This window comes from Nuphar pumila, chromosome 9, assembly GCF_984573655.1.
Source record: "Nuphar pumila chromosome 9, dmNupPumi1.hap1.1, whole genome shotgun sequence".
Classification (NCBI taxonomy): Eukaryota; Viridiplantae; Streptophyta; class Magnoliopsida; order Nymphaeales; family Nymphaeaceae; genus Nuphar; species Nuphar pumila.
Genome location: NC_143257.1, coordinates 8,630,521 through 8,644,458, shown reverse-complemented (window position 1 = coordinate 8,644,458; position 13,938 = coordinate 8,630,521). Strand labels below are relative to the sequence as shown.

General features: G+C 38.5%; 1 protein-coding gene across 1 annotated transcript in view; it reads right to left on the bottom strand.

The window, feature by feature from the left end:
- LOC149828378 (GRF1-interacting factor 3-like) overlaps nt 1-6,483 on the bottom strand; it is a 50,006-nt gene extending 43,523 nt beyond the window's left edge. Inside the window, exon 1 of the mRNA XM_090016831.1 lies at nt 5,909-6,483. Within this exon, the coding sequence (XP_089872957.1) occupies nt 5,909-6,109 (201 nt within the window). The 5' untranslated portion in view covers nt 6,110-6,483. The remainder of the gene's footprint in view (nt 1-5,908) is intronic.
- Nucleotides 6,484-13,938: the final 7,455 nt, after the last annotated feature.

The following is a 13,938-nucleotide window of genomic DNA, read 5'->3' as shown; positions in this document are numbered from 1 at the left end:
TAGGTTGATATATGACCCTTGTATGGATCGTTGGGCTGGTTAGGGATCATCTTTTGAGCTGTCATTTTATGGATCTCCAGCAGCTTTTTATGGAGTGACATCAAAAAGTAGATACATGCATTGAAGAATGTGTTTTGTTATAACTATAAGTTTAGAGCAGTTACCGGAATTCATAGATAGGTGGGAGGCCTGCTTCTCGGAAACTCGCTTCGAAAGCGCAATACCAGTCGCTTCCGAAACTTGATGAGAATCTTGATTCCCCCACGCTTCTCCTATGCTTTCCACACGCTTCATTTGTCTTCTTATATGTTTTCTCACTCTACTTTTCATGTTTTTTATGTGTTTCCTCCCATGCTTCCCACTCACTTCCATGTGCTTTTTCTAAATTGGCAGTCATCATTTATAGATTTTGTTAAAAAAATAATTCTTACACTAAAAAATCGTGAAATTTAAGAATAGTCACTTTTTAGTTTTTATTTGTGTTTCAATTCAATTCTTATATTGTTTTTTTGTTTTATTCCATGCTTTCCGCTTCCTATACATTTTAAAATACATTGTTTCTTGCTTCATGTATCATTTCCCGCTTCCGCTTTCTCGTCTGGCAACCTTGGTTTAGAGAGGTCATCTGCTAACAGTTGTCATGCATGATCATTTTAGCTGCTGTTTTATAATATTTTAAACAGCTTTTTATGAAATGATATCAAAAAGATGTATATATTCATACATCTTTTTGCACTCTTATAATAGTGCAAACTAAAGAGTTCAACAGCTTATATTATTTCCAACTCGGTTAGCGTAATTAGTTCTTCCATTTTGTACTGGTGTGACAAGATATATACCATTCAGTTAATACAGGTGAAAACATTGTGAGAAACCAATTGTCTAAGTGCACTACCTGACTGTTTGATTCACCGCATTCTCTCTTTACTTCCGATGAAGGATGTGGTGAAGACAGGCAGCTTGTCAAAGAGATGGGACCATCTATGGGATTTTATGCCTCACATGGATCTGGAAGAGGTGGCCTTCAGCAAACCACACCTAAGGGCAATGCACCAAAATAGTGAAGCGACATGGGAAAAGGAGCTTGAAGTCTTGCAAAACATCAACTTCACTAGCGTAGTGGATCAATGCTTCCTACTTAACAATTGGCAAGTAGAAAGTGTAGCCCTCCCCTTCTTTCCAAGACAAGGACATGTTTATACTCTTCAAACATGGATCCAACCTATGTCACATGGGTGTGGGTGTGGGTGTGGGTGCGGGTGTGGGTGCGGGTACGGGTGCAACACGGTTGCGGCTCAATTTCAAAAATTTTGGACACGGGGACACAGGTATATATATGCATATATATTTTTAAAAATATATATCTAAAGACTGTGCTCTGCACAGTCTTGCTAAAGACTGTTTCTGCTAAAGACTGTGCAGCTGCACAGTATATATATTTTTAAAAATATATATATAAAAGATATTTTTTTTAGTTTTTATACATTTTTTGTCCTAAAAATGGACAAAATAGATTCGGTCAAAGTTGACCGAGTCCAAAATGTGGACGGACTCGGTCCAGGTGCATTGACCGAGTCTGACACCTGTTGACCGAGTCCACACCCGTGTCGGGGCGTGTCGACGCGGGTGCGTCGCCTCCCAAGCCGAGTCCGTGTGACATAGGATCCAACACTTATTCTCTACACGAACACTCAGTTGCCTTCAACTATACCTAGACACATCCTTTCACCTTGATGTACTGAAACTTTTTCTGCTATCTCATTGCAAAGTTCTTCATCACCTAAATACCATAAGTCTTCGTGATATGAAAATATCAGGAAATGTGGTTTGTTGCTTGTTATCCCACTGTGTACTCCTTGAGAACCTTATGTTACAAGTGTGATAACTCTTTTTCTGTGACATCAAAATCAATGGAGCTCCTAACCTGCAACTAAAGACTTTAAAAATCATTGTGTTGTTATTGGGATCCGTTGGATATTGATGCACCCAATCTCCATTCTTTTGAGTTTAATGGGTTAATATGGGAGGTAAAATGAATGCATGTGTCATTGCTGGAAATTGCTATAATTTGCTTCACTGGATTCTCAGAAGATGACAAGAACCAAGCAGAGGCACACAAAGCTGTACTAAGCACATTTCTTGCTAATGTTGCCCATGTAAAACTTAACTGTCCTTTCGATATTGAGCCAATAATCGTGTCTTGTTTTTGTGTCCCTAGCACCATATAAAAATAGCATTTTTCACAAAAACATTTCATATTCCTTTTCCACAAGCGCTTACAGGTTATGACTCCATAAATACAGCTCTTCCATGCCACTTTGCCATTTTGGTACAATTAAAAGTGATTGTCTGCAACCGCATGACCTGGACTGGTCTATGTGTCTTACTAAAGAGATCCCACCACCTTGAGAAACTAACGATTCAGGTACTGCTTCATAAAGTTTACCTTCTTCTTCGTACTCATGTTCTCTAGATTTAGTAAGCTTCTGTGACAAAATTCATGGAATTGACCACCACTTCTCATGTGTTACATTTTTAGTCAAAAATGCATCTTATGAGTTATGATGTTATCAATGGAATATGAATCTAGATGACTCTTGGAGGCGATGGCTAACCTGCTTGCTTAGACAATTAGTAAAGATTATTGAAATGAAGAATTTTGTGTTGGTATGCCAACACCATGCATGATATCAATGCAAAACTGTTGAACATGCACGCCTCTCAATACACCCAAGTGATAGTCTCACAAAGAAACAGTCACAAGAATGAGCAAAATAGTGAGAAACAATACTTTTCCAATAGCCACATCAGCTGTTGTATCATATCTGTAAAGTACAATAGTTTTGGCATAGCCAAATAAAAAAAGTTGGTTACTATGTACGTATTCTTAACTTTTCTTCAGGCCTTACATATGAGATGTTTCGTTACTAATCCTCAGCTACAGAGAATTGACAAGGCTCGTATCTCAAGTTCCTCACCCGATAAACTCACCATCAATTGTCTACACCTATCAACACCCAGATGCATACAATTGTCAATTGTATGATCACACATCATCAAACAACAAATGAGAAACAAAGGGAGAGAGAGAGAGAGATCATCTACGGTCCAAATGCACGTGCATTATCACTTTCATGGTTTGTCACAACCATGTTGAACTTTCAGCTTCCTTTGCACAAAGATATTGTAATGTCTGAAACTGTCATAATGATGAGAGTTGTCCTATTTTTACTCTACTGAGCAGATCCTTATTTGATCTTACTAAAAACTTACATCGCTTTGTAGAAAGGCTACAACTCCTTTCACATTGGTAAATAAGTGCTAGGGCATGCATTATATTATAAAAAAGGAGTGACACACATGCAAAGAGACAATTATTTTCTAGGAAACACTAATACAACTTCACTAGGATACGTCTACCGAAAACCATCCATCAATACTCACATCTGCTTTCTAATATCATTTTGTCATACAGTGCCTTCAAACCTACTTAGAACTATCATCAACTGCAACATATAGAAGCAACAATCCAAACAATGTCACAGTCAATTTCTGCAACGAACAAGCTACAACAAATACAATTAAATCAAGACCAAGCATTTGCAAACACAGATGAAGCTGTTGCAATGCTACAAACAACAAACGGTAAATTACAGCTGCTACCAGAGACATTTCCAGCAATTAAAAAACAACTTTAAAACAGCTCAATACCGAGTGAAAGAAGCCAAAAACCAGAATCACATCATCCTCTCTAAAGCACTAAATTATCAAACAAAAAGAAACACCACAAGACGAAACAATGCAAGAAGTCATTAGTTCATTCAACATGGAATAACTTGCACCCTGTTAATCCATACTGAACCTGCACCAACTTCATCAATTTTCTTCTTTTATCATCTCTATTGCAACTGGTCCAAAATGACGGAACTGGCCTTCTATTTATAGGCAATCTCCTCACAACTCCACAAAGAGTGCAAGCTCTTTCTCTGTCCCTCCTACATGCCCTCAACAGTGCAAACACACCCCACATACCGCCTCATCCGCTTCCGTCCGTACACCATGTCAACACACACATGTCACAAAATTGCATGAGTCATATTACCGCCTTCTCTTCAAACGACATGTATTCCCACCACAAACCATGTAACATGGAATGGTCCCTAACTGTTTCCACCCCAACCCAAAATCCAACTCTTCAACCTCCGATCCACCCCCCACCTCAGCCCACGATGACATGAAACAAAAACAAGACAATCCAAATCCAAATTGTGAACCTTCGATCCATAACATGGCTCCAACCACCTCTCTCTCTCTCCACATGGCACCCCCAATCCGTCAATGTCCACTTCCAAAAAAAAAAACCTTAACGGCAGGCAAAACACGACAAGAGTAGCATCCCATACCGACCACTTTCCTCTTAGTAATATTGTATAGAAATCCGCATCATAGCTGAATAAAATGAATTGATATGAGTGTCCTTTCGCCATACATTGTGAATTTATGCAAATGCATACTAAAATGACACGATACAATTTTTTACGATATGATACAATACATATTGTATTTTGAGCCCGACCGGTACAGGCTATGATACACTTTTTACAACCTTGGATATGGTTCTATGTGCATAGTTCTATGGAAAAATTTCATAAAAAATGTAATATATGTTTGTTGCACAGAGATGGGATATGTCTATTACTGTAAATCGCATTATGATGAATCTTCAAATTGATCAAAAACATTGAAATTACAATCACTTCAAATCTGTTCTTCTATGAAGTTTTTTTTTTGCACATAAGCCACGCAAGACTGAGACAATTTCCTAGGTCATCCCTCCTCTTTTGATATCACCAAGTCATGATTAACCCCATTTCAACCAGCAACAAAATGACAATGAAAAAGAAAATGAACTAATTTTAATACAGTAAGCAACTCCAACAGGACCCAATACAGTTAATCTCATTCCTCATACAAGCAATACTTTCCAGAAGTGCCCTGCAACTAAATTGGAAATCAAATACACCTTTTTTTTTATTTTAACATACACAGACATCTTGATTTTCATAATATGTTATATTTCGCCAATTCAAGCTTGTCTTTTAACAGCCAAGATTGTGTTGTCTAATCCACGGAAACATAATTGCCAATAACCGAGTAGAAACAACAGGCAGGCCATTTTGATCCTTAGGTGATGTTTGGATGTACCACATATTCAGAAAATTTGGCGTAGCTAGGAAATTGCATAGCCAATGCAATATACTGACTTATCCCAACTTTTGGATAACTGAGTACATCCAAACACCCCCTTAATGTCGTGGCAACTGTACTTGAATGGACAGATGCATAGTCACAGATATGCGTAGGGATTTTCTTAGCAGGGGAAAAATCTCATGATAAATTTAAAAAAAGAAATCCAGATTATATAAAAGGAAAAAAATAAAATAAACAAGCACAGCATCATGACAAGTCGGGTTAAAATGGTGACACATTGAAAGCAGGTGAGAAATTGAATCTCTTGTGATTTTATCAGCAATTTCATGTTTTGGGAATTTCATGCGATTTTATCGGTGATATTTGGTACTAAGGTGAGATGTTATCGATATCCCAACAAATTCATATACCCATAATCCTTGATAGTATTCCGAAACGATTGTATAGTTGATGAACAATCATAGCAAGAGCAAAAATCTGAAACAAGATGAAAAGAAACGCTTCTCCAGCTAACACAAAAAGGAAACAAATAAAGTACTGAACAATCAACAGAACGAAAACAACAATAACCTATCAATCACAACCGTTATCACTTTGGCACCAAGAAACCAAGGACTCGAAATCGAGAAAGGGAAAAAGAAAACACAAAACAAAAATGGGACGGACGAAGCCTATAAGGGATGGGGTGCGTGCATACTGCTTGAATGTGCTCGGTGGAAACCAGAGCAGCGGCCAGGTGAGGTGGGATCATGGGGTGTAAAGCCTGCTGCGGCGGCGGGTGCCGCGTCTGGTGCATGGGGTGCACCTGCTGCTGCATTGGGTGCATGGCGTGAATCTGCTGCTGCGGTGGTTGCTGCTGCATTGGGTGCATAGCCTGCTGCTGTTGCGGTTGCTGCATCTCTCTCTCTCTCTCTCTCTCTCTCTCTCTCTCTCTCTCTCTCTCTCTCTCTCTCTCTCTGGGTAAGGAAAGGAAAACAGAAGGAGAGGAGGGGTGGGTTGATGGTCCCTCCCTGACACGGTTAAGCCTTCAATCCTGCATGGCCCCCCTACCTCCTCCGGCCACCAACAAAAGAATCCCGTCCCGAAGAAAGAAAAAGAAAAGGTGAGAAGATGCCTGGATTGGAGCAGCTGCAGGGCCTCCAACGCCTCTTTCCTTCCCGGGACGGTTCTTTTTTACTTGACAAGACCACCGGATCCACGCCCACTCGCGTAACGCCCCGCGGCCCCTGCCACACCAAAAGGCTGCTTCCGGCCGCCTCCTTTTTTTTGATCGCCGCTCCCTTCGACTCTCTCCCTCATTTCACTTGCACATTTGCACCCAATCAAAGGCAGGCCCATTCGTGGACCAGTCAACTTGAACCAAGTGTTCACAAGTCAGCTCCCGTCCACAGCGTGTGAGTAGGGTGTGAACGGGTCGGATTTGGTTCAGATCCGGGTAAAATCAAACTTATATCTGATTTGAGATAATGATTTGGGGTCCGAGTCCAGACATTGGATTCAATCGGACCCACCATAAAAAGAACATACACATCTTATAAGGATTAGATGAACCATACTAGGTAAAATTTTATTTTGTAAATTGAAAAATTGTGAATCATAACTGAAACTTGGGTCGAGACTGGGTCTGATATGAAATTTCACAAACCATACCCGGTTCCAGGTATTAATCACACGTTCAATCGGTATTTTAATTGGACCTTCTTATTTGTCATCAAACCCTAACCCTATAGGGTTTGGTACCGGTCAAACCCGACCTATTGACAGCCCTACCTGTAAGGTTCAGGTCCCACGTGCAAGTCAGCCCACTTCAACAGAGATAAGCACAGGTTCTATCCATGGTCACAAATGTCAACCTTTTAAAAAAAAAAAATCTCATGATTTTATTGCTGGATTTTCAAAACCAAATATCGCATTTTTTATCATTATGTTATCACGATATTAATGTGACATTTATATTTTATGTATAATTTTGTATTTTTAATGATTTCTTTCCAATGTTTTACATTTGTATATTGCTAAATTTTACATATACCAATATTTTCTTTGGATTTTCTCATAAAAAGAAATTTTTTCAATTATTGTCAACTTTTCCTTTGAGAAGAAAAAATCTTTTCCACTGATTTCCAACAACCCTAATGTTTTTTAAACATGGTATAGTGCTAGATAGCTTACCATACTTGATTGATTCACACACTAACAAGGTGATATGGATTTAATTGAGCACCGATCCACATTGGCAAAGATTGGTTCCGATTCTAAAGAATTCATACCCATATTGGCAAAGATTAGAATAACTCTAAAGGACTCAGATCCATTGTGGCATTGGATGGAGCAGATCAAGGACTCAGCCCTAACTTGGAGAGATCCAAATCCAAGAAAAGTGGAGGGGGCAACTAACCCTAGTGGGGCCCACATGGAGGTCGACCTTTCCTTGAGAGGTGCCTAGATGGACATGTAGTGAAATAAAGGGGGCTTTGGAATCAGTATCCCTATCTTTGGTGAAGTCAACATGGTAATACTTAGGTGTGGGAAGGCCTTACCTATTATTAGGAAATGGCTCGAGAGGTGTTACCTAGAGTTGTCTAATTTTAGTATATGATCAAATTTTCTTCTTTTACTTTTAGATTTTCATGATGATTGTAACTTATGCAGAGGTGTTATTATCTTCTATACTCTATATAAATCCCTTGTAATGTTTTTTGGAATATCATCAAGAAATAAAATTGAACTTTTGCCTCTCTCATCTCTTAAAATCGTCTCCCTCTTCTCTTCTCTACTCTTTCTCTCTCACTCTCTCTCTCTCTAGGACATACCCCCTATAAGGGCTCTCTCTCTCTCTTTATCTCTCTCCTTATTCCCTAGGTCTTCTCTTACATCTCTTACATTGCACCCTCTCTCCAACCTTGTTGTATCAAGTTCAAACCCTCTTTGGTTGGGCTTTTGGTACTTGGCCCAAGCCAAGTGAAAGGTGAACCTAAGCTCGATTGTTGGTGAACCTCTGTCCTGCATTCAAAAACCGGTATAATCCCTAAAGAATATGATTTTTCAATCATTTATTTTGAAAATATCATATTTTTATCTTTTTGTTATCATGATATTAATGTGACATGTATATTTTATGTATATTTTTGTATTTCTAATAATTTCTTTTTAATGTTTTACATTTGCATATTCATAAAATTTACATATACCGATATTTTCTTTGGATTTTCTCATAAAAAACTAAGTTTTCCATTTATTGTCAACTTTTTCTTTGAAAAGAAAAAAACTTCTGTATTGATTTCCAACAATCCTAATGTTTTTTTACCATGGTATATTGTTGGATAGCTTAATATATTTGATTGATTCACACACTAACAAGGTGATACAAATCTAATTAAGCTCGGATCCACATTGGCAAAGATTGGTTCAGACCCTAAAAAATATGAACCCACATTGGCAAAGAGTGGAACAAACCCTAAAGGACCTGGATCCATTGTGGCATTGAACGAAGCAGATCAAGAAGGACCCGACCTTAGCTTGGAGGGATTCAGATCCAGGAAAGGTGGAGGGGACAATTAGCCCTAGTGGGTCTCATATTGAAGTCGACCTTGCCTTAGGAGGTGCCTAGATGGATGTGTAGTAGAGTAATGGGGGCTAAGAATTGTTGTCCATATTCATAGTAAAGTCACCAAGGTAGTACCTAGGTGTGGGAAGGCCTTACCTATTCTTAGGAGATGGCTTGGGAGGTGTTATCGAAATTTGTCTAATTTTAGTGTATGGTCAAGTTTTTTTCTTTTACTTTTAGGTTTTTATTATGAATAACTTATAACTTGTGTAGAGGTGTTACTACCCCTCTATACTCTATATGAACCCTTTGTATTATGCTTTGGAGTATCATCAGGAAATAAAATTAAACTTTTACACTTCTCCTCTCTTTCAAAATCGCCTCCCTCCTCTCTCTCTCTCTCTCTCTCTCTCTCTCTCTCTCTCTCTCTCTCTCTCCTTGGCCCCTAGGCCTTCTCTTACATTTCACCCTCTTTGCAACCTTTTTGCACCAAGTTTAGACCCTCCTTAGTTTGGCTCTTGGTACTTAGCCCAAGCCAAGTGGAAGGTGGACCCAAGCTCGATTGTAGTTGAACCTTTGCTACATCATCCTGCATCCAAACAACCATCTAATGCATCTGACCCCTAGTAGACCTTTCCAAGGATTCCCTATAACACCCCAAAATTTGACCCAAAATTTCCAATAAATTTTTTATTTATTTTTAAAATAGTAAGCACATCAAAAATAATTTAAATGAAATAGCAAACATCTTGAGTGAGTTACAAGTATTAGCATTCAAACATGAACTTGATTAAAATAAATAACAATCAAAGGTTTATCACATCCAAAATTAAAATGATTATTACAATAAATGTATTTGAATGAAATGGTATGGTGTTCAAATAAATAATGGGTGTTAGGATCCCCAAAGATTGTGTAAATCATGATCGCACCCGCAACATCCCACAATAGCTCCTATAGTCACTTTGTACTTGTAGATTTTTGGCAAAATCCCAATCAGACTTCACTAGTCTCAATAGAAAAACTTGTTTCAAAGCATGCAAATAGCATACCTGACATATAAGAGCATGCATCATATTAAATTAAATTCTTTGGACATCAATTAATATAAGAAATACTGCCAATTATATGAGAGCATGCACTATAAGAAATTAAATATTGAATATTTATTAATGACATTTTTTAAAGCATATTCCAAAGCTAATCATAGAGCATTCACACAATTCAAAGGGCAAGTATCATAAAAGATTAAATATCTAAACAATTATAGACACAACATTTTTCAAGCATCTCATAAAACTAATCATAGTGCATTCACATAATTCTAAATCAATTGCATTCAGAAATATAAAGTTGTATAGTTATTATTTATATTTCACAATTAACCCCTTGCGGGTACGCATAGTTCACTTATGTCAAGATAGATGAGATCTCCTAGAGATTTATTACGCTTAAGTGTTTTAAATCCACCGAATGACTATTTGAAACAGATCCCTAAAAGGGCAGTGTAATGATGAAAGAACTCAAAATTTCAGGATGCATCCAACTTCTGAAGAAGTTATAGAACCTACCCACCTAAGACAAAAGTGGTAGACCGGATTCCCTAAATTTCTAGGGCAAGGAACCATCGAGCTATTGTTACTTGCAACAAGTTAGGCATACACCACTGGCACACCAAACTTTGTACCATCTACCCTCTCTAAGGTAGCACCGAGACCAAATAACCATCAACCTTATCAATTTAGTGTTTATGTCATTATTATACCTGTCGCATTGGCAATCAGGACTTCAAGAGCCTTCGTACCTCACCAGGGTACACAATAAGCCTACCTTCATGGCAAGAACACCAACTACTTCACTGTAGTAGTCAATACATTATTTTATGATACTTTATGATCACCCCTCAAGTGTACTCCTGGTGTCAGGACATCGATGAAGTTCAAAACCAAGCCCTGGTACAAAATCAAGTGAGCCTTAATTTATGTTTATATTCATGCATTTATTCATTATTATGATCTTGGGCATACATACAGTACCCCGCTGGTCCAATTAGACCACATACCCAGCTTATGGGTGAAACACACAGGTGTAGTCACCACATACCCAGCTTATGGGTGAAACACACAGGTGTAGTCAGGACACCATTACAACACAGTATTTGCATAACACACAAACACAATCACAACTATATAATTTATCAAAGGCTTTACCAAAGATCAATTGCGTTCACTTTTGGAACTTGCTAATGCTTGTTGGGTCAAGGTTCACTCAACGTCGCATAAACCTTTGAAGTTTATCTCATGACAAGTGGTATCAGAGCATGAGGGTGCTCATAAGTATGCAAATTCCTTACCACCCAACTTTGCACCTCTGTGAGAGGCTTGACGAATGCAGGTTGGGGAACGATGATTCTTTTTTGCTAGGGAGCTTCACTACGTCAAACTAACAACTGACTTAAGTTGAGGGCTGAAAGATCATCTTCATCGCAATGGGGGTTTACTCGTAGGGTGTGCTACGCTCCGCGAGACCCGCAGGTGTCAAAATACAATATGTCTCTCATTCAGTGCATCTTAAGAACCCGATGCTCACTCTAATGTTTGTGATACTTATTTAGACGCGTATCTTACTATATTGACCATCGACTGCTTGTGCGCTTGTCACAAGAAGATGACACACCCATCCTTCGTAAGCTTAAATGCTTGTACGCCAAAGACTTTGGCATTGCCCCACTCTATTGACACGTTCGACTCTATCACTTTCGATATTCCACTGTACTAAGCATGTATGAGATATGCACGACTCTGAACTTGCTTTCACTAGGCTTACGTAGCTCATCGCCTATGACAAGCTACGTGTCGCATGACCCAAACAACCCATTAATCTCCCTCTCTGTGTGAGTCAGGAAGACACTGAGAAAAAGGCTGTAACAACTGGTATTAGAGCCTTTTTTGACAAAAGTTAAAAACGGCAAAAGTATTGGTGGCCAAAAACTCATAGAATTTGATGTTTTTTTTTTAAATCTCACATTTTATGGGAAAATCTCGACAATAAAAAATAATTAAAAATATAAAAATAATTTTCTATAAGAAAATATAAATAAAAAATAAAATCCACAAGTTTTCACAATAAATAGCTGATAAAAAATAAATATCATGTTTAAAACATGATATTTATGTTTTTGATGAAAAACTCGTGAGAAATAAAAAATATCGCAAGAAATGTCCGTTTTTAACTTTATGGTAATTTCTTGCTATATTTTTGCAAGATTTGTAGACTTCTCGCGAGATTTGTCACCATGAGTACACCATCACTCAGATTGGCCATTCAAATTTATTGGGTGCGTGTGTCTGCACAAATCTCGGATCCAAGTGACCCCACGAGGCAATTTAAGAGTAGAAACTCGAATCTTCAAAAAAGAGAGGAGCTGACGTTCATTTTTTTTGGCAGAAGAGACATATCCCTTATCCAATTTGAAGGTACAAGTACCGAAGAACCCATAAGAATGAGAGGGTGTTGCATGTTCTCCCCCGAACACGCACTACAGTGCGTGTTGGGGGGGGGGGGGGAGGGCATATAACTTGCCCCCATAAGAACCAAGGCATTCAAGCTCGGGCGCTCAGTCGGGACCCCCGAATAAGCACTATAGGTGTTCGAGGAGGGGGAGGACATATAACCTGCCCCCCATAAGAACCAAGGCATTCAAGCCCAATGTGAAAAATATCGCAAGATTTATGAAAATCTTGTGATAATATCGCAAGAAAATGCCTGAAAGTTTAAAACAATAATTTCTCGTGAGATTTATTAAAAAACATAAATACCACGATTTAAACATGATATTTACGTTGTAAACGACTATTTATCGTGAAAAAAAATCCTATATATTTTTTAAAATAATTTTTATTAATATTTTCTTATAAAAAATAATTTTAATATTTTTTAATTATTTTTTTATTGCCAAGATTTTGCCGAAAACAAATGCGAGATTTATGGAATTTTTTCAATTTCTAGTGAGTTTTTGAAAAACGAGAAATTGCCGATAAAAACTTTTGTCACTATGTTCAGCCCTATCATTCTTGTGCACAACTCATTCTAGTGTTCCAAATATTTTCCATAAGAAACGGGGAAACCACCCTTAGGGTCGTTTGTTTCAATCACACGAGAATCAGTCTCTCATTCAAATGAGAGTGATTCTCATTCACGTCAAATCTCATGTTCAACCGAACATGAGATTTCGAGATTTGAATAGTGAATTGACTTCAATTCTCACAAGAATCGAAATCACTCCACCCGTGAGATCAGGCCCACTCTGCAAAAAGCTGAACATTTGGGTAGAACCCCAACATTCTTGTTCTTCTTTGTCTCATACAAACCATGGGTTTGGGCGGCAAAGCAACCGTCCACCACTCCACCAGCATCCGTTGAACCCAGAGGTGGAGGGCACGCCGGAGGCAACCTCTTACAGACAAACGGGAGGCCTCCAGCATCCGTTCAACCGCATACACACATGGATTGAAGCAGGTGGAGGGCACGCCGGACGCAAGCTCCACTACCCTCCGTTCAACCCAGATAGGGGAGCATGCAGGATTCTTGATTCTGGCTAGGTCAAGATTCCGGCGAGGAAGGCCATGCCCTCTTTGTGACGGACGAGGGACTCATACCAGAGAGACCCTTATTTATTTTTTTTGAATGGGCGGAGCTCACCGAAGTACCGTCTCCGGTGAACCACCGTACATCTTTCGTGACCGAAACAGGGCCTCTGGCGAGTAGTTTTTATTTTTTATTTTTTATTTTTTATTTATTTTTTTTATCATGTTTTATGTTTCTCTGAGATTTCATTCCTCACGTTAAACAAACATGAGAATTAGAATCACATGAGATTCTAAATCACGTGATTTTAAATCTCATGTGATTCATTTTCATTTTTGAAAAAGGGCAGCCAAACGTACCCATAGGATCAAAGACTTAATCGCATTGGCTAAGCCTGTCGTACTTGTGGTGTAAACTGGTGGCGCACCTGTTTTTTCCCCGGGGGTTGTGTAGTTTTCAAGATTGGAAAATACTTCAATAAAATCAGTCCAGATTATTGCCAATATTTGACAAATAGGTGTAGGTCATCAGACCGAAGGAGCGCTCTAGTTTAACCTACACCTATTTGTCATTTTCTTTTTATATTTTCCAAT